The sequence below is a fragment of the Vipera berus genome (assembly GCF_964194415.1).
Source record: "Vipera berus genome assembly, chromosome: 6".
Lineage (NCBI taxonomy): Eukaryota > Metazoa > Chordata > Lepidosauria > Squamata > Viperidae > Vipera > Vipera berus.
In genome coordinates, this window is record NC_138208.1 from 30,838,867 (window position 1) to 30,861,103 (window position 22,237).

The 22,237-nt window shown below is 39.1% G+C and overlaps 1 protein-coding gene across 6 annotated transcripts in view; it reads right to left on the reverse strand.

Annotated features, from left to right (window-relative positions):
• Positions 1-22,237, reverse strand: part of FOXP2 (forkhead box P2) — a gene marked incomplete at both ends in the record, with an annotated part of 376,809 nt that overhangs the window by 60,391 nt on the left and 294,181 nt on the right. For all 6 annotated transcript variants that reach the window (XM_081330288.1, XM_081330287.1, XM_081330286.1 and 3 more), the window contains 2 exons: positions 4,238-4,321; positions 6,765-6,852. In XM_081330288.1, coding sequence (XP_081186414.1) covers positions 4,238-4,321; positions 6,765-6,852 — 172 coding nt within the window. The remainder of the gene's footprint in view (positions 1-4,237; positions 4,322-6,764; positions 6,853-22,237) is intronic.

Genomic DNA, 22,237 nt, shown 5'->3' on the forward strand with positions numbered 1-22,237 from the left:
CATATATGTCAACCTATATGTTTACAGTGTTACGGTAAGTTATTCTTCTAGCCAGCAATAATAAGCATGACATATTTGTAGGCATGCAACTGTGAGGTGATAAAATAGAATTTATTATTAATTAAAGAAAAGCATATAAAACCTAGGATGATCACTTAGCCACCTCAGCTCATCTGAATATATTCAAGGTTGGGTAAAACTCATTATTCTGGACTCGCAGCCTTGATAACTTTGATTTTCATCCATCCATAGCATGGCCAAAAGGTACCATTTAATGAAGTACCATTCAGAGAGTAAATGGGGTCATATAATAGACACTGCAGTTGCACCTTGTGTTCATGTACTGATAGCTGTTAAGGGTGCAGTGATGAACCAACAGAACTCATTTCTCCTTGGTAATAAATTCATGCTATTAATATTTATCAAATATGTGGGCCATCTTAACTGAACCACTGCACGAGACCATAAATCTCTATTATCATATTAATTTTGAAGCTTCTTTTGTACAGTGTATAAATTTTAGGGGCTTTTTTGGTTTTTTTTGGGGGGTGTGGTATTGACCACTTTTCTCTCAAACCAATTTGACAACAGTATTAGTTCACTACTTCAGATATCTCTAGTTCCAAAGGGAACTTTAAACTGTGCTTTCACTTTAAATTGCTCATCTAAGATTCTGTATTAATTGCCCACCATCAAACACAATTAGCAATTCTTTCATGTGTAGTTTATGTAATGTAATACTTCAATTATATTATTCATTCAAATTCTGTTTTGGATTATAGGCTGAAAATTCTTTATTAGTGTAGATGTAACCATGCTGCTGGAGTTTTAAAAAAAACTACTGATTGAATAATTAATTGGAAAAGAACAAGCTGCAGATCCTGATGGATTTATGAGACAATTACTCTGTGATGTGAATATCTATCTTATACTATAGAAAACAGTAGAAAAATAACTTGATTGTAATGAGAGTCAAAACAGTAAATATGGGATAGTTCTAAAGTTTGTAATGAATTCACTGACATTAAAATAATTCTGTAATGCAAAAATATTTCCCATGCATTTTCTACAATGTTAAGTAATACTTGGGAGCCAAGTGAAGATACTAAAAACTAACAAAAACAATCCTTTGAAAAAAATGTAAAAGCACACATATTTAGTGCTATAGAGCAAACTTATACTTAAAGCAATAAACAGTCAATTATGGAAAACAACACAAATGTTTAAGACCCACATATATACAGTACATTCAGAAAGTATTTAGAACCCCTTCACTTTTGTCAGTTTTGGTATGTTGCAGCCTGATTCTACAGTTGTTGAAAATAATATTTGTTCTTATTAATCTACACTCATAATGACAAAGTGAAAACAGAAGTTTAGAAATGTCTGTAAATTTATTTAAAAAATATCACATTGGCACAATTATTCAGTCCCTTTGCAGCAACACATGAAATTTTGCTCTAGTGCCTCCTATTTCTCTTGATAGTTGCTGCCATGTTCCTATACCTTGATTGGAATCCACCTATGGTAAATTAAATTGATTGGACATGATTTGGAAAGGCACACACCTCTCTATAGAAGACCTCACAGCTGACAATGCATACAGTAACAGAGCAAAAGCCATGAGGTAAAAGGAACAGCCTGCAGAGCTCAGAGAGAGGATTATTGCAAGGCACAGATATGGGGAAGGCTACAGTAAAAGTTCTGCTACATTGAAGGTTCCTAAGAGCAGAATGGCCTCCATAATTCTCAAAAGGAAGAAGTTTGGCACAACCAGGACTCTTCCAAGAACTAGTTGTTCAGTCAAATTGAGCAATCGGGGAAGAAGGGCCTTAGTAAAAGAAGTAACCAAGTACCCAATGGTCACTCTGACTGAGCTCCAGAGAGCTTGTGTGGAGATGGGACAGAATTCCAGAAGGACAACCATCACTGCAGCCCTCCACGATCCAGGCCTTGTGGCAGAGTGGCTAAATGGAAGCCTCTTCTCAGTGCAAAGCACATTAAAGCCTGCTTGGAGTTTGCAAAAAAGTACCTGAAGGACTCTCAGACTGTGAGCAACAAGATTCTCTGGTATGATGAAACCAAGATTGAACTGTTTGGCCACAATTCTAAATGTTATATCTGGAGGAAAGCAGGCACCGCTCATCACCTGCCCAATATCATCCCAACAGTGAAACATGGTGGTGGAAATATCATGCTGTGGGGGTGTTTTCCAGCAGCAGGGACTGGAAGATTGGTCAGGGTTAAGGGAAAGCTAAATGGAGCAAAGTATAGGAATATCTTCAATGAAAACCTGTTCCACAGCATTCAAGATCTCGAACTGGACTGAAGGTTAACTTTCAAACATGACAATGATCCTAACCACACAGCCAAGACAACACAGGAATGGCTTAGGGATAACTCTGAATGTTCTAGAGTGGCCTGGCCAGAGCCCTGACTTGAATCCTATTGAACATCTCTTTAAGAACCTGAAAATGGCTGTCCACTGATGGTTGCCACCCAACCTGATTGAGCTTGAGAAGATTTGCAAGGAAGAATGGTAGAAAATCCTTCAATCCAGGTGTGCAAAGCTTGTCACGTCATACCTAAAAAGACTCGAGGCTGTAACTGCTGCCAACAGTGTTTCAACCAAAGTACTGAGTGAAGGGTTTACTTATGCCAATGTGATATTTCAATTTTTTTTAGTAAATTTACAGGCATTTCTAAAATTCTGTTTTCACATTGTCGTTATGGAGTATTGAGTATTGATTAATAAGAGCCTTGGTGGAGCAGTGGGCTAATGCCTCCTTAAGTAACACCAGCTGCCTGCAATTAGTGCAGGTTCGCATCCCACCAGGCTCAAGGTTGACTCAGACTTCCATCCTTCCGAGGTAGGTAAAATGAGGACCCAGATTGTTGGGGGCAATTAAGCTGACTTTGTAATAATGCCGCTTGGGGTGTGTGTGAAAGCCCTAATAAGCAGGCATATACATAGAATGAAGGCTACTGCTAAGCTTGTAAGCCGCCCTGAGTCTTCGGAGAAGGGCGGGATATAAATGGAATTAAAATAAAATAAAAATAAATAAAATAATGAGAAAAAAATGGATTTCAGGTGCAGCATAACAAAATTGACAAAAGTGAAGGGGGTCTGAATACTTTCTGAATGCACTGTATATAAAAATGCTACCACTCACTGAAAATCGACAGGGGCAACCACCAAGTTAGGAACCACAGGGCAATCAGTTTGGAGGTGAAAAAGTTCAAAGAATCACTCTTTGGTGATTGTTAATTGTGGTCTTGATTTCTGCTCTCCATATCAGATAATCCTAAGAATATGCTTTAAAACAAAGTCTTGTGCAGTTCTGGAAAAAAATACATTGTTTTAAGGAATATTTAGGAGGCTGTAATATACAAGAATGCTTTTTTAAAAATTGTATGCTGTTTTTCTCTATTTTTTCAAAGATTATTGATTACATAGAACATAGAATCATAAATCTGGAAGGGATATCTTTTTTGTATCATGGTGATCAGAAATGGACACAGTATTCCAATGTAGTCTCGCGAGAATTAATTTTTATCAAATTATATGATGGAAGTGGTGTAGCCTGACATACTTACACTGAGATGTATATATATCCTGCAAATATATTAGAAGGCTATTGAAAAAGTTTCCATATTTTATTCCATTATCAGTTCTAATTTAGAAACAGGCAGTGATATATCAGTAACTCACATCTTTGTCAAAAGTGGAGGAGATATCACTGTGGCATTGATGACATCAGATGAACAATTTGATTCTCACCAATGACAAATATATTGCAAAATGCAATGCCTATTCTGATGGATATTTTAAATGATAGGGCAAACTACAACACTAACCCATGTATTTATATAGCCTTTTTGTTTAGTACTTCTGAGTCAACTGAATTTCAGGTCTTTCAAAACAGCTTTCTTTTTAATATTTGTGAGTCTATTTCAAAAATGATATTCTTTCTAGCTTCAGCAGAAAGGGAGTCATTTGTGCACTTACAGGTGTACTTTGTTTAGTGTCCCTATGGCATAGATTGGACAGATTTTGTAAAAGATAGCATTACTTTTAAGGAAACGTGCAATTTGACAAGCGATTGCATTTTACCTTCATTTTATTGCCATATTTTTATCACGCTTATTGTTTTCCAACTGTCGGTAAATTGCTCATTTTCTTAGTCTGTTACATTTTGTAGACCTATTTACTGTTTATAAAGCAATATGCACTTACAGGTTTTGGAGATGGCTTGGGCTCCGAAGGTCGCATGTGCAAGTGGTTCATCATTGCCTGAAGACGTTCACGTTCTTTAGAAAGCTGTTAAAGAAAGAGTAAGATCAGAAGCATTTTAGAAATGACTAATAACAGCTATTTTATTTCATACGATACATCTTATCTTTGGAGACTGTTATGGAGTAATGTTCCTGCATATCAAAGCCTATGTCAGTGAAAACGTTTATAGAGAGGGAAAGGGAACTTGGATTTTCAGGACTGGGGAGAGAGAAAGAAGAAAGCTGTATAGTTTTGTCATGTTTAAAAGGTCAGAGAAAACAAATAATACTTCATCTTTTTGTCAATAAGAGAATTGAGGTCATTACTGACTCAACAGTAGGAAGTTACTAGGTCTGTAAATTAGATGGCGCATAGTGTCTCTTTGCAGTCTTATGGACACTATTAGCAATGGGCTAGCACCAACAGCTGTGAAGAGGTGAAGGGTTCTCATAGCATGGTGCCTGCCAAGACTCTCTATACTTTTCATCCATTCCCATGAGGTTCAGTTAGTGCCCCCTGCAATCTACCATAATCAATCTAATTCAATAGAGTGACAGGGACCAGGCAGTGTGAAATGTTGAACTCTGCCACTAAACTGACATCTACACTGTTCTGGGTCTCATTACAACTGATGGACCTTACTTTTCCACAGTAATACAAAAGAGGGGGGAGGGAAAAACTCATAATTGGTCACCTTGAAAGCAGAAAGTCCATTGAGACTTTTATATCACAGCATATTTGTAAATGTAAATTGCTCTTCAAGAAAGCATTCAACATGGTTCACAAAAGGACCAGGATTATATGAAGCCCTCTCCTTTGGTTATACTATATTATAATATAGTATTCAACAATATTTAGATTTGTGTATCTAAAATGCAAAAATAAATGATCATTCAATTTTTAAAGGCCCAAATAGTATCATACACATAAAAATCCTAAAAGCATTATCCAAGTAAGATTAACTTTAATACACTAAAACAATGCATTAAATGAATACTCTAAAACTTTAGTGTAAAATCTTATTTTCCATGCCAAACTAATAAACAATTGTCCTTGTGTTTTGTGCTGGATTCAGAATAAGGTACTGATTAGTATAAAATAGACATGTTTGCAATAATTGCATACACACACAGAGCGAGAGGATTTGGATGGGTAAATAAAGCAAGGTCCTCGTACATAAAATGGAAAAGCATGTCACTACAGTTATTTCATTTCCAACTGTTTAATTTGCAGGCCAAAAACAGAAATCCAAAGAGGTTAACCATGCTTGTTTTAAAACAAAACTCCACAGCCCCAAACCCATACAACCCAGGTTTATATTATGAGACTTTTCCATACTATGACAGCTATCACTTTTGCAGAATGAGCACAAAATGTAAAATGATAACTGTTTAGGGCTATAAAAGAAGACATGTTTTAAATAGATTACAGTTTAACTGATCTGTACTAAAAATAATATAATTCTGTTAGAGTTTCTTTTGGTCTAAAACATTATTTATGAAATTTTCTACCTCAACTAAACATTTGATTCCCACGTTTACGTCTTTATTATTTTATTGGCTCCTGTTGTTAGCTATCAAATGCCCTGGGTCTGGTGGGGTTCTCTCCAGTTATACTAAATGAAAAATTTCTAGCAAATTGTCTTTCCCTTCTCACCCCATCTCCTGAATTATTGAATCTATATGTAAAAGGATGATTCTGAGAGCTGATTTTCATTAGTCATTTTAAGAATGATAATGTTAGGGTGTTTTTTTAAAAGCGGAGAGCACCTACACTATTCTTAGATGCCCAAATGTACATTATACTGAGAACCATCAAAACTAAAACAAAATCAAAGCCATTATGTGAATTAGGAGTAAAATTTCTAGATTTTAAAAATATGGGCTTATGATTCTCCAAAGAATCATGAAGACTTGTCTACAAGGTTTCAAGAATTTTGACCATCACTAGAATGTACAGAAACGTAATATGGAAGATAGTACAGAGAAGTGTTAAGGTTAAATGTTTAGTTGCAGATTGATGATATTGGCATATATTTATGATGTTATGTTTATGTTTATATTTATGAATAGTTGCTTTAGAAGGTGTTCACAATTTATATAAATACAATGGCTATAGAAAATAAATTAATCCAGATTTGCATAATGACTTATCACCACAGACATCCTATTTCCTAAAGGTACAATTACCAATAAACGTTAAAAAAATGATAGCTAAAACCAATTTTTAACGTAACTGAAATCAAAACTCATGTGTGCTTATTTAGAAAAAAATACTCTTTGAATTCAGTGGCTCTTTTCTGAGTAGATGTTTAAATTGCATTGCTTAGGATAGTTAATTAGTATTTAGAATTTAATTTATTTCAAAACATACAAATAGATATTAAAACACATTCATAAATGTTAACCCATGTATATATAATTCCATAAAAAATTAAGACAATTTTCTCAAGGAAAAATATATTTAGAATATGGAAATATTCTCGAACCTGTATTTCTAATTGTTGGACCACCTGCATTTGCACCCGACACTGAGCAGTGCTTCGGTCATCCAATGCATGTTCATTATTAAGGTGCCTAGTAAAAGAAGAAATAATTAAAAAGATAGAACAATAGGTAGACATTGATAACCTTCTCAATCCTACTGCCTCTTTCTCTGTGTGTGTGTTCTGTAAACATAATTCTTATGTCAGAAAGCTGGTTATTGGAAACCCAATCCAAATCTAAACTGCTGTAACAGGCATAATAGAACTACCTTGCAAGAAACTTCACTATTTCCCAAATGAAATTCCCAGCAAAGTAGTTTTTTTAAAATCCCATTTATATCCCACCCTTCTCCGAAGACTCAGGGCGGCTTACAATCTAAAGCACAAATCAATGTGCTTAGCGATAGCCTTCATTCTATGTACAGTATATGCCTGCTTATTAGGGCTTTTGCCCCCCCCCCAAGCGGCATTATTACAAAGTCAGCTTATTGCCCCCAAGAATCTGGGTCCTCATTTTACCTACCTCGGAAGGATGGAAGGCTGAGTCAACCTTGAGCCTGGTGGGACTCGAACCTGCACTAATTGCAGGCAGCTGGTGTTACTTAAGGAGGCATTAGCCCACTGCTCCACCAAGGCTTGGGAAATGTAACTGAGCAGTCTTGGTCCTGACTATAAGATATAATCAGAGACACAAGAAAAGGGTGCACAAATGTACAATGACAAGGGGAACAAATTTAACACTTCTTTTATAAAAGAGCTAATCATGGATACCTATAATAAGAGTAAAGTAATATCACATGTATCATGATGCTGCTACAAAATGGTACTAATTATAATGACAAATTCATATGATATATGTGACATAATGTAATTTTGACTTTTACTCATATGCCTTTCCCCTTACCTCTCCTTGACATGATAAGAGCACAAATGTTAATCCATTTGGGTAATAACATTTGGGTATTGTCAATGAAAACAGATAACATTATGTTTACCTTTCAACATGTATAGCCTATGAATGCATTTCTGGATGAGCAATGCAAAAAGGCAAAGGATATAGAATTGAAAAATTGAGAAGTATAGATGAAAGAATGCAAATAAAATACAAATGTAATTAGTATAAATTTGCTTGGGTTAAACTTTATTAAAGAGAAGACGCTATGTATGACAATATATTTAGCAAGTCATTATTTACTTATACAGGGAAAATATTCTGCTTGATAAAGCAACTTGCAATTTCTACACCTATATCTTCATAAATATCTTACAGTCCTAGGGAAAAAAAATATAAGCACCTACGTTTCTTACTAGGCTTACCAAATAGTTGATTGAACAGAACATTCATTTTTTAAAGAAAAGTAAGTGCCCTGTTTAAGTTTTCAAGCTTATTTCACTTTAAAAAAAAATTATATGCAATATAATTGAAGGAGGTATGTTGCTTCCAAGCAACAAGGGACAACTTACAAGGCAGATCCCTTCCTTAGGTGCCCAGGGTGTGGCGGCCGCCACCAACGCATGGACTGTAGGTTCCAGACAGTCATGTGCTGGGCCTGTGGGAAGACCGGCCACATTGCATCTGTCTGCAGAGGTCACCAGAAGGACCGACAATCGAATTGCCAGTTGGACATTCCAATCATGAGAGGTACCAGGGCCCCAGGGCAGTTTAGCGTAGGGTTTTGCTCCAGCTGTAGTAGTGTTTGCCACACGGGAGCTCGCTGCCCCATTAAGCTGAAATTTCGACTTCAGGTCGAGCTGCAAGGGGTCCCTTGCAAGATAGAGCTTGACACGGGCTCAGCCGTGTCCATTATATTTATTTTTATTTATTTATTTTTATTGCATTTATATACCGCCCTTTCCCTGAGGACTCAGGGCGGTTTACAGGGAGTTAAAAATCAACCATACAAAAGTTAAAACCCAATTTTAAAAAAATATTAAATCAACCCTGTACTATTAAAAACCCCAATTAAAATGAATGTCTCCTCAGCCTGGGCCCGAGAGCTCAAAGAGCCAGGTCTTCAGGCCCCGGCGGAATGATCGGAGGTCGGGAGCAGTCCTCAGCTCCACCGGCAGCTGGTTCCAGAGGGCAGGCGCCCCCACTGAGAAGGCCCTATCCCTGGGTGTCACCCGCCGGCAATCTCTTACCGGCGGGACCCTGAGCAGACCCTCCCTGTGGGAGCGCACTGGGCGAAGGGCGTTTGATGCCGGCAGCAGGTGTTCCCTCAAATACCCCGGACCCAGGCCATGTAGGGCTTTATAGGTGATAACCAGCACCTTGAATTTCACCCGGAGGGCAACCGGAAGCCAATGCAGCTCGCGGAGTAGAGGTGTTACATGGGAGTATCGGGAAACCCCCATTACAACTCGCGCGGCCGCATTCTGCACCAGTTGAAGCCTCCGAGTGGTCTTCAAGGGCAGCCCCATGTAGAGAGCGTTACAGTAGTCCAAACGGGAGGTCACAAGCGCATGAGTAACTGTGCGTAGGGCGTCTCGGTCCAGATAGGGACGCAACTGGCGCACCAGGCGAACCTGTGCAAAAGCCCCCCTGGTCACGGCTCCTATATGATCTTCAAAATTGAGCCGTGAATCCAGGAGGACGCCCAAGTTGCGAGCCCTATCAATGGGGGGTAACACCTCACCCCCCATCGTTAGAGGTGGAATAACTTGGTTAACCCGAGATGCCGATATGCACAGCCACTCAGTCTTGGCGGGATTGAGACGAAGCCTGTTTCTCCCCATCCAGACCTGAACCGCCTCCAGGCACCGGGACATCACGGCGAGGGCATCACTGGGTTGGTTCGGGGTGGAAAGAAAAAGTTGGGTATCATCAGCGTACTGGTGATACCCCACCCCGAAGCCACGAATGATCTCGCCCAGCGGCTTCATATAGATGTTGAACAGGAGAGGCGAGAGAACCGACCCCTGAGGGACTCCACAAATTGAAACATATCACTTGAAACATTCAATTTCATCTGCAATCACAGCAAGAGATGGGCCAAGCTCAGGCCATCTGACATTATCCTGACAGACTTTCAGAATACTAGAGTCGTAGTCAAAGGCGAGGCCACACTGGCCGTCAAATTTAAGGGGTTTTCTGGGCACCTGGACATTGTCGTAGTAGGGGGTCAGCGAATGAGCCTGATCGGCCTCGATTGGTTTGATGCATTAGGCATCCAAGTCACCGGTATCAACCGTATGCAAGTTGCGAGTCTAGTGGCAGTATGCTAGGAGTTCGCAAATGTGTTTGACTCAGGTCTAGGGACTTACAAGGGTCCGCCAATAACATTTAAACTAGATCCTACTGTAATTCCGGTCAGGATTAAACCTCGTAGAGTCTCATTTGTGCTTAAACACAAGATAGACGCTGAATTGGATAAGCTTGTCGAACAGGGGGTACTACAGCCCATTGATGGGGTGAATGGGAAACCCCAATTGTCATGCCACTAAAAGCCAATGGAGAGGTCAGAATTTGTGCTGATTACAAGTGCACAATTAATCATGCACTCAAACAGCATGCGTACCCAGTGCCAGTAGTGAGCCACATCCTGGCATCACTACAAGGGGGTACAGTTTTCACAGTTAGATTTGGCTCAGGCTTACCAAAAGCTTCCTGTGGATGAGGCCACAGCCATGGCACAGACTATTGTAACTCACAGAGGGGCTTTTAAAGTAAAATGCCTGCAATTAGGGGTTAGCGTAGCCCCTGGCATTTTTCAAGGCATTATGGAGCGCACGCTTAAGGGAATTCCAGGGGTCTGCCCCTATTTTGACAATGTGCTCATCGCCGGTGAGTCCACTGAGGTGCTTGCAAGGAGGCTCAGAGCTGTCCTTCAATGGCTTCACGAAGTGGGCCTTAAACTTAAGAAAAACAAGTGTCTACATGTGAAGTAGCTCTGGAACTGGGTTCACATGAGGGGGGGCTGGAAAACTGTACTGGACCCGAGTTCCAGAGCTACTTCACATGTAGACATGAGCTCTCAGCTCACAAGGGTTGTATCCTATGGGGGAGTAGGGTCATTGTCCCCACTTCATTAAGGGACAGGGTACTGCAATCACTTCATGAAGGTCATCCGGGTATTGTTCAGATGAAACCATTGGCACGAAGCTATTTATGGTGGCCAGGGTTAGATAAAGCCATTGAAGCTCAACTACACGGGTGTTACACATGTCAGCAGTCTAGGCCGGAAATGCCACATGCTCCTGTCCATAGATGGGAGGAGACACACACTCCCTGGTCAAGGATTCATATCAACTTCGCTGGGCCCTTTCAGGGACAGCTATTTTTTATGGTGGTTGAAAGCCACTCTAAATGGCTGGAAGCTATTCCAATCGTGAATATGACTACTGCTAGGACCATCCAGGTGCTTAGGAATCTCTTTGCAATGCATGGGCTGCTGGACATCGTAGTGTCTGATATAGGGGCCCAGTTCGCAGTGGCAGAATTTCAGGCCTTCTTGAGGACTAACCTCATTAGGCATGCGACATCGGCTCCATTTCATCTGTCTAGCAATGGGCAAGCTGAACGAATAGTGCACACTACAAAGGAGTCACTGAAGCGCATAGTGACTGGGGATTGGCACCACAGACTGGCTGATTTTTTGCTCTGCCAGCATACCACGCCATACATGGCAACTGGCCAAAGCTTAGCAGAGCTGCGTTGGGGAAGGCGACTAATCACGAAACTGGACAGGTTGCACGCAGACAAGGGGGCAGCAGACGCTTCTCACCCAAGACCTCTGAGTGGGTTGCAAGTGGGTGATGGGGTGTGGGCCCGGAACTATGGGCATGGGAACTTGTGGGTGCCAGGCAAAATCACTAAAACCTCAGGCCCTCTCTCATACGAAGTGGCCCTAGATGGCGGGCGAGTTGTTCGCCACCATATTGATCAGCTGAGGAATTTCCAGAATGGCCACAAAGCAAGGACTTTGTTCCAGGTCCAATTCAAGGACCTCAAACCGGCAGCCAGGCCGAACAATTCACATGCTCTGAGGACCCTAGCAGTCAGAGCAATGGGGAGGTGGTCATAGAGGGGCAAAGCCCAGGAGTGCAACATGGGTTGTCTGATGGGGAAAGTCAACCCGAACAATACAGCCACTTTGCTAACTCTACGCAAACAATGGACTCTGGGGTGGGCTGACCTGGAATGGCCAGCCAGAGAAATTTGAGTCAGCCAGACTCTCTTGGACTCAAGGACCCTGGTCTACCCAGCCTGGCGGGCAAGCTGGTAGACTGGGAACTGCCGGGATCCCCCAGGTGATCTACAAGGGTTCACAAACCTCCTGCATACTTACAGGATTTTGTCTTAAAATAATTGTGCTGTAATGTTGTGTTTGTCACTAAAATTGCTGCTAGTTCAGAAAAGCCTCTGTATTAGCAAATATGTGGAACAATGCTGTACACAATGCATATTACTATTTTGTATTCTTGTAAACTCTGTAATTGCTGTACTTATTTCTTTTGTTGCTGTAATGTGTGTACATTCTAGGGGGGAGGGGTGTAATGTATTGGGCTTTGTTTTACTAAGTGCATCATGTGGGTTTGATGCTGGAAGGTTGCTTAAGCAGGGAGCAGCTAACGCCTCCCAGCTCCTCAGACAACCCGTCTCCAGCACTGCCATTGGCTGCTTCTAGGGCAGCAATAGGTTGCTTTAAACCTATTGGCCGCCACCTAGAGACGAGGGTATAAATAGCTGCATTCGCAGCCCTGTTTCCTAGTTCAGTTCCTGCAAGCAATAAAAGGTTGTTTCTGACTGAACTCACTCACCTCATCTCTTCGCTCAAGCAACGAACCCAGTACACAACAGGTGGGATGGGTCAATCCCAGTGGGATGAGACAGTACCTCAAGTAGCCTGGACCTATGCTATGAAAGGCTTTAAAGATCATTACCAACAACTTGAATTGCACCCAGAAGCAGACTGGCAGCCAATACACTCATGGAGCCATTCTTCAAGCCCCAAGAACTGCCCACACCAGCTGCAGCTTCTGAATGCTCTTCAAGGGTAACCTCATGTACAGTGCATTATAATATTCTAACCATGAAATGACTAGGGCCTAAACAAATGAGTTCAGGGACTCCTGATCCAGAAAAAGACTGCAACTAGCACACAATTCAAAGTTCTGCAAAGCCTCTCCTAGCCGTGACTGCCGCCTGCTCTTCAAACAAGAGTCACAAGTCAAGGAGAACCCCAAGTTGCAGACCAGATTTGTCTGGGGTAGTACCACCCCATCCAAGGTAAAAAAAATGACAAAGTCCTCATCTCAGGGCCCCATGTACCCAAAGCCATTTGGTTTTGCCAGGGTTCAGTTGAAGCCTGTTGTCTCCCATTCAGGCTCCCACAGCCTCCAAATATTGTGACAGCGTCACTTGAGTCACCAGGAGTGGAAATATAGAGTTGGGTATCATCAGCATACTGCAGATACCTCAAGTCCTAGTGATAGATGATCTCACCCAGCAGTTTCATGTACATGTTAAAAAGGAGTGAAGAGAGTACTGAGCCCTGTGGCATGCCACAAGATAGTGGCCAAGGGTTGGACTTCTCATTCTCTCTTAACACCAATTGGGACTAGCCTTGGATAAAGGAGCCAAACCAGTGCAAAGCTCTGTTGCCCAGCACGAGTCCCCATAGCAGACCCAAAATGACACCATGTTTGATGGTATTGAAAGCTGCTGAGAGGTCAAGGAGTGTGTGGATGCACTACCCCATCAGGGTCTAGCCAAAGATCATCGACAAGCACAACCAATGCCATTTCATTCCCATAACCGGGTCTGAATCCTGACTAAAAGGGGTCCAAATAATCTGTTTCATCCAGGACCCTCTGAAGCTGCCAAACCACCACCTTTTGCACAACCTTCCCCAAAAATGGGAGGTTGGAAACTGGATGAAAGGAGTCCATGCAGGTGGCAGTGATTTTTTTTAAGGAGGGGGCAAACCACACCCCCTTAAAAGCCTCCAGAAATCTCTCCTCCTCTAGTGAAATATTGATCACTGCCTGGACCCTCCTGCTAGTCTTCATCCTGGAGGCTTTTGCCATCCAGGAGGGACAAAGATTTAACTAACAGGTGGCAGCTCTGACATCATTGAGGACCCCGTCCACTTCATCAGGGCCAAAAGGGTCAAACTGTTCCCAGATAATCAGGCAAGACCTCTCCCCAGGCATCTCATATGGACTATCTCCATACCTGAGATCCAACTGGGAAAGAATCCGAGTGACTTTTTCATCAGGTGCAGAGCATGGCACTGCAAATGATTACCCAAGTGCCCCTGACCCAGGAGGGTGACCCAACACTCTGAGGATGCACTCTGGGCAACACTCTGAGGATGCAATAAGAGTGGAGAAATAATGCTGTTTTGCTGCTCTTACTGCCATGAGGCAGGCCTTAATAGTGGTTGTGTCCAGTCTCAATCATCCCTTGTCTTCCTCCAGCAGCACTCTAGGCCCTTTTCAGAACCTGCAACTCCTCTGTGAACCATGGGAAGGGTCAGGAAAGATGGGCCAAGAGGCCACAGAGGCTGCAAGTTGTTGTTGTTCAGTCACTAAGTCAGGTCCGACTCTTCATGACCCCATGGACCACACCACGCCAGGCCCACCTGTCATCCACTGTCCCCCTGAGTCTGCCTAAAGTTATGCCCACTGCACTAATGACACTCATCTCATCCTCTGCTTTCCCCATCTCCTTTTGCCTTCAATCTTTCCCAACATCAGGGTCTTTTCCAATGATGAACAGGGAAGAGCAGGCTTGAAATCCTAACCCAACTATAAGATTGTCTGTATTATCTAGAATTACTTCCCATCTTTCAGCCTATGCTTCTACAAGGGATAGTTGTGAAGATAAGTGAATGGGAATGTTTTTTGAGGGAAAATTGGAATAAATACAGTACGTACTATTAATAATATAACTGAACTATATATCTTGGACATGGAGTAAGAAAATGTTACCTTCATGTACTTGTAGCAATTCCATATTTACTTTGTTTTTGTGGAAAAACAATCTTCAGCATCTATTCTTGATTTCTTCTTTGTGTTTGTGCATGTGTACATGGAGTATGGGATATATAAGATATATATATATATATAAGACTAATAACATCAACAAGCCTTGGTGGGAATTTTTTTTATATGAACAGGCAAGTTCATATATAGAAGGTTATGCTGTGCAATGTGTGAGAATTAAGGGGAAGTAAGGGAAACAGAAAGATATCAATTCTATCTATATACAGCATCAGCTAGAATAGGAGAGTTGGAGAGATGAACAGTGGTTAACAGCATACATAGCTACATGTTTCCATTTTATTATTCCTTCAACATAAGGAAATGAATATTAAGCTTATTGAAGAGATCTTAAAGATCTTAAAGGCCCAAACCATTGCTAAGATCTAAAGTATGTTTTCAGAAGTTTTTCCCCCCTGTATTAGATATATTTAACATTCCAAAGAAATAAGCAAGGGTATGAGGTCAGGGAGCGATTACTTTAGAATTTACATAAGAAGTATAATAAAATTTACAGCATAGCTTCATTTGACCTGTAGGGCTTTCACAGCTAGGAAAAATAAATTTGGCCCTATCACCACATCCTCGAAGATATTTAGATGATATTTATAGGAAAGATGTTTGTAAGAAAGATTAGAAGTGCATGTTGAATGACTAACTGGAGAACTAGAAAATCCAGACAGTACTAGGTTTAGAGTTTGTTCTTAGTTTATCTCCAGTAGGAACCAGCTAGTTAAACAGATGCTATTTTCAACACTTATTCTAGGAAAAAGCTACAAATGTTCCCTGTGATCAGACACAAGGAAATTTTGTATTCACGTCTTATACATGTGCACTATGTTGATATCTGTCCATATTACTGGATGTTTTTTGAAGTCTGAAGTAAAATTTATGATAGAGAGAAGATGAAAAGATGATCTCTCTAAGTAGTTTTGTGTTTGCTAGATAACATATGTTACCTAACATATGTTAGATATGCTGATCCATACATGGCTAGTACCAAACTATAATTGGAAGGTATCTGGATAACCTACTTTATCTAGGATACTCTGTGGATGATATTCTACCTTCTCAAGATCTTCCTTAAAAATAAAATTTGGGTACTGAGTTGAAGTTTCTTAATACAAATCAAGAGATGGCCTTATTATAATTTTTAATTTTGATGACTTCTCTTCTAGGGACGCGGTGGCTCAGTGGGTTAGGATGCTGAGCTTGTCGATCAGAAGGTCGGCAGTTTGGCGGGTCGAATCCCGAGTGCCGCGTAGCAGAGAAGCCTGATACTCGTCCCAGCTTCTGCCAACCTAGCAGTTTGAAAGCACGTAAAAATGCAAGTAGAAAAATAGGGACCACTACGGTGGGAAGGTAACAGCGTTCCGTGCGCCTTTGGCGTCTAGTCATGCCAGCTACATGACCACGGAGACGTCCTCGGACGAGTGCCGGCTCTTCGGCTTTGAAATGGAGATGAGCACCGGCCCCTAGAGTCGGAAACGACTAGCACGCATGTGCGGGGGAACCTTTACCTTTACCTTTTACCCCTTCTCTTAAAGAAGTATTAAAGATCTGGGTGAGGAACGTAAAATTTACACAAGCTCAAAACCTAAGAGAGAACTTTTATAAAATGTTTTATAGATGGCATTTAGATCCTAAAAAGCTTGCAAGTATGTATCCGAATTATCAGCCAAAATGCTGGAGGTGTGGTGGCGAAGATGCAACATATTTTCACATATGGTGGACCTGCAAAAAGGTTAAGGCTTTTTGGATAAAAATTTGGTGGAATATGCAGAAGATCTTCAAGCAAAGGATAAAGTTTTGTCCGCAATTGTTTTTGTTGGGTATAATTACAGATGCTACTGTTGTGGACACTAAGTTGATGTTGAATTTAATTACAGCAGCAAGACTTTTAATAGGTCAATATTGGAAGAAGGAGGAACTGCCGACTATAGAAGAATGGACTTTAAAGGTTTCTGACCTGGCGGAAATGGCAAAGATCTTGGGTTATTTGAAAGATCATTCGCAAGAACGTTATATTATGGAGTGGAAAAAATGGATTGAATATATCCAGAACAAATATGGGACTAAAAAGTTTCATTTAGCATTTGAATAAGTCTTCCTTTCTATTTTCTTTTCTTTTTATATGTATATTAGTATTGCTTGTAGTTATATGAGCTAGAGAGTGATAGATTTAAGAATTTATTGTTGGTAGCATATGGATGTTTATGATTGTTCTTTGTTTTTATACCTTGTACTTAGCTCTGGGAAGTCGGGGGGGGGGGGAGGGGGAAGGGGGGGGAGGGGTAGGGAGGGATAGGTAGGGGTGGGGGGAGGGGGGATGGTTAAAGATAAAATGTATTTTAAAACTTTTCAATAAAAAAAGAAGTATTAATCACCTCAAAAATTCAGCTGCACAGACATATTGTAGCTGCCAAAAGCCAAAAATGCCTTGGATCAAGCCGACAGATAGATCATGCCACTATTTCAAAGCTAAAATTAAAAGTATCCCAGATCAGATTTCAAATTATAATTTCAATTATCTGATTAGACTTTGCTTTGTAGGCAACAAAACTTGAGCAATTATGAGTATTTTTATCTGTAAAGAATCTCACAAACATATCACTGCAGCCTAAAGATATAGTACAGATAAGAGTCTGAAAGTGCAGAGAACTTTTACTTTGTTTCTCTTACCACAGAGCATATGCCCATACACGGACAAATACCTGTAATTGGTCATTTTTGCTCTTGATCTAATTTAGGCTTTGTAAGTTGAACTGTTTTTTTCAGTCATTTCATTTGCTGCAGCTTATTGGTAAATCAAGCTGTCCCTAGCATGAGTAATTAAAGAGATCCTACACAAGGACAATTTTGTCATAACCCTGGTCATCTTCATATTTTAAAGATAGATCAGGCTTGAGATGGAACTGCCTGCCAGGTCACAGAGAAATTCCCAGTAACATAAAACACATTCTAAACATAGAGCTGTTCTGTGTGAAATGTCAAGTCTTATTACTAATGAATCCACAAAGTCAAAAGTTCCTCTGCACAAGAGAAAAGTGACTTTCCTTCAAAGAGAATAATTATTAATTTCTCAATATGTAGAAAGTGTGTATCTATATCTTCAGCCTCTCTTTTAAGACACTAAGCACTAGTTGAACAAATATCAATGAACAAACAGACAAAAATATATTTGTGGACATACCCAGTGCAAGAATATTAATATTTAATGATATAGATAATATTCTTAGGAAAAAAGAGAACACAGATAATTAATATAGAAAAGGATACATTAATGAATTCAAATATTTCTAGATTTATATACAGCATTCTATAATGGCATGAAACAAAAAGCAAACAGCATAAATTTTATCTTGGAACAATTTGCTTTCAGTTACATTTTCAGATGACACTTAGCTAGTTCCGTTAGTGCCTGTGTGATCTTGTACTCTTCATTTTATTATCTGCTCAGAAGAATCCAGGAATAAAACACTAAATGCTAGATATAACAGTGCAATTCAGAATACTACTGACTGGATTGGTATTTGGCTCAAGCCAGCTTCCATTGCAGCTTCTGATTCTCTATTTTTTTAAAAAAAATCTTCCCAAATTATCAACAGAATCACAAGCTAGTTACTTTTCAACAACAAAAACATAACAGAACTTAAATAAAATTTAAATAGAAATTTATAACTGGAAAGTAACTTTCCACAATGTTTATATCCATAAAATTAATTTTTATAAAATGACACTTCACTTTGCTGAGAATTGTACAAAACATATTTAAACTAACTGGATTGTATTCAATGCTCTATAGTTATCATCTCCCCCTAATGTATTTCAGATGCAATTTAAGTAGTCCATTAGTAACTATTTCCTCTTCCTATTATAGTAAAAATATGCTATTCAGTCACAGTATCTGAACATCTTATGAGATATTCAGGGTTTTTAAAAGTTCATTTACAGGAGTCCTGGATATAATACAAACAATGTGCTGATACAATATTTGGAAGGCATTTGAACAGACAGAGAATACAGACGATCAGTTGATAAAAAGATACTCTACAATCAGTGAAATAGACTTTAGGACCTGGTAATGTTGAATCTAAAAACTGAATTGAATTGTAATTGAATTTTCAGATAACTGGGGCAGTTTGACTTCACATTTAGTAAACTTACTGTTATGATGTATGGCACATAATAAAAACTGAAAAATGTTAAACAAATCATGGCTATTTATTAAATCAAATTTACATTTTCCTCCATGCACTTTTTGGTCTTCTCATTGCTATTTTGCAAAATTTTATTATGATCTGCTGAAATGACATGAGGTGATTTTCAGCCCCTTTTTGGGTGTCAGATAGCTTAATATGCTGATTAACTTTTTCATATGATCAAACAGAAACTGAATTATCTCTGAACACAACATTCTATTTAGAGTTTTATTTCTAAGTTGTCACTGCAGCTCCAAGAATGGTTAGAAATGAAAACTGTTCATAGGTAATGACAGTGCTGTTTATGATTCCCCCTGTGGGGGTGGGGCACTATATGTTCAGAAAACTGAGCTGGGATCTGCCTCAAACCACATGTGAAATTTTCCATAGAACTAACTACCAGCCAGATTACAGAAGAACTCTTTTAGAGTAAAAGAGGGTAGGAAGTGTTGCTTTACATATCAGGACACTGGTTGTGTACTGGTCAGTTTGAGAAATTGTCCATTCCCAGCCCTAGACTGCTTTGAAAAAAAAATTATCTGCTATTTCAGCAAGTAAAAGAGTAAGTCATATTTTGTGAGATGGACAACTACATAAGTATGATAAAAATATGAATAAGATTAATATATCTTCATATTCAGACAGGTAGTCTTCTAAAAAGAAGAAGAGAAGTATGCTATCTTTCTAACTAGGAAATGGCAACCATCCAACAAACCTTTTTACTGTTTTATTTGGTAATGTTGGGAAGTGAAATTGATAAGACTAGGAATTGCTTAGTCTGGCCTCATTTATTTTCACTATTTAGATCCAAAATGAAGAACTGGAATCTGCATTAACTGCCAAGAAAGGAATTAACAGATATTCTTTCTACAGAGAACACTTCTTCTTATTCCCAGGTTATAATGCTTCTAAACCAATTATGCTTCTAAACCGATGAACCAATACAGGATAAAAGGAGAGCCATATAAAACTATAAAGGATGAAACTCTTAATGGGCTATATAGAAACCAGGGATTAAATTAGAAAGAATCAAAAAATATCTAACATGTATCTATTAGCTTGGTAGTGTGTGAGAAAGAGTAGTCCAATGCAGTGAATGTGTATAGGCACCTCTTTAAAAAACTGAAGTATACCAAGCACCTGTTCGATAATGACCTAAAAACATGGAAGCACTAGACTACTTTCAATAGTGGCTGACAGCCATTTAGACAAGAATCTTGGGATAGAAAATATGAGAACAGAGGGACTGAGTATTGCCCATTTAAAGAGATAACCACTGGGGATTTTCAGTTTTCAAAAAAGGGGTTTCCACATAGACAATCTGGGCTCATGACGTACAGACACAAATACTATATGGAAAACATTTGCATGTGAGATTCTATTCCATTCCCCATTCCTATCCATCTATTGCTAGTAATAGGTACACATGTAAAATCTTCACTTCCCTAGATTGGAGCATAAATGTGTTTACATTTTAATTCTACTTCTTCTTTGTATATTTAAAGAGCTAAAAATCTGTAAAATGTTTGCATTGGTATGTTCAAGTCTTAAAGAGAACTATTCCATTTATCTGGGCTGCCTTTTTAGGCTAGCAATGGTAGACTACAATAATAGTCAATGAGGTTTTGTCTCGACTGATTTTTTCAGAAAAACACAAAAGAACCTTGCCATTAAAATAGTCCTTTATTCTCCCATATGAAGGGGAAAGGTTTTTAAAGTGTTGTGATGTTCAGTAATGAGCTTCTATCTAAATTATCATTGGTGACAAACTCACAAAGCACTTTGAGGACACATAGTTATGAAATGCCAGAGCTGCCACTTTCTTTCCTGTAATTATAGGCTAGCTTGCAGCCCTTCAGTGATCATTTATAGAACAGCCTCCAGTGGATTACTGAGAACTTGAAAAACACATACATACCTCTGCCACATTTTCCTTCTTCTTTTCTTACTATTGTTTACCAATGATATGTAAAATAATGGGGCCTATTCATTTCCCCATCTTAATTATGCCAATCAAAGTACAAAAATAGCACTAGATATAAATACAATGCCAAGTGACTAAATAAATAGGATTGAAATTAACATTAAATTATGAATTTGTGGATTTATGACTGTTTTATACTCAAATTATTCTCTTTTATGCTTTTACAACCAACCCAGGTACATATTGCTGTTCAAAAATTCCCTATGATTTATAAATCAAGAACAAGATAATACTGAAAAATGAGAGGATTGGTAGATTTTTTCAGTCAGTGCTTAATTGCTGTTTCAAAATGCATATGCAAAGGGACATTTCATTAATCATTTAATCATGTCCCTTGCAGGAAGTTGGAACTAATGTTGCAAATATCCTTTTCATATGAATGCTTCATAATGCTATCTTATGCATTTGATATATTGCATATGTCATAAATTATAGCTGCTTCAAAAAGAACCAAGTGGATTGTTATCCCTGAAGATGCTTTTTACAAAACCTTTATTAAGTTTTTTCCCCTCCAACTTATTGCTGGTTCTTTTTCACAGCTTCATTCTAGCCCCCAATAATGCTCTTTCTGATGGCAAAGGTCCATAAATTACCCATACAATCACCAACACCATTTCACAGACCTGTTCTACTTCTACTGGTCTGCTAACAAGGTGATTACACACAAATTACTGAAAGCCTATGAAATATTTAAATGCATTCTACTCTGCTATGCATTAATAAGAGCAAAGCAAGCGCTGGAATTCTGGTGAGTTCCAGTCCCTAATGTCCCCTAATGAGCCTCTTACTGTGACTGCAGTTCAAACAGAGAGGTGAAGAAAAAATGCAAAGGATACCTTCAGAAAGGCAGCACTGAACAAACATTGTGTGAGCCAATTCTAATTTATGGGTCACTTTATATTTATATTGATTTTTGTTTTCAAAATAGAATAAATGATGTGGTTGACTGGTGTTCTTCCAAAACTGCAGGAATCTGTAGGTAAACTCCAAGACTGGCATATGAAAAATATAAATATGTACTTTTAAGGAAACAATTAGGTAAACATTCTAGCAGGAAGGAAGGAAGGAAGGAAGGAAGGAAGGAAGGAAGAAAGAAAGAAAGAAAGAAAGAAAGAAAGAAAGAAAGAAAGAAAGAAAGAAAGAAAGAAAGAAAGAAAGAAAGAAAGAAAGATCCTGTATTTTTTCATTCTATTGATTTGAGGTACTAAATAGATGTAAGCTTATCCTGCAATACAGCAAACTATTAAACCAATTTTAAAACGGATATTTCAAATTTACTGTAAAATATTTCTGAATCTAAGTGT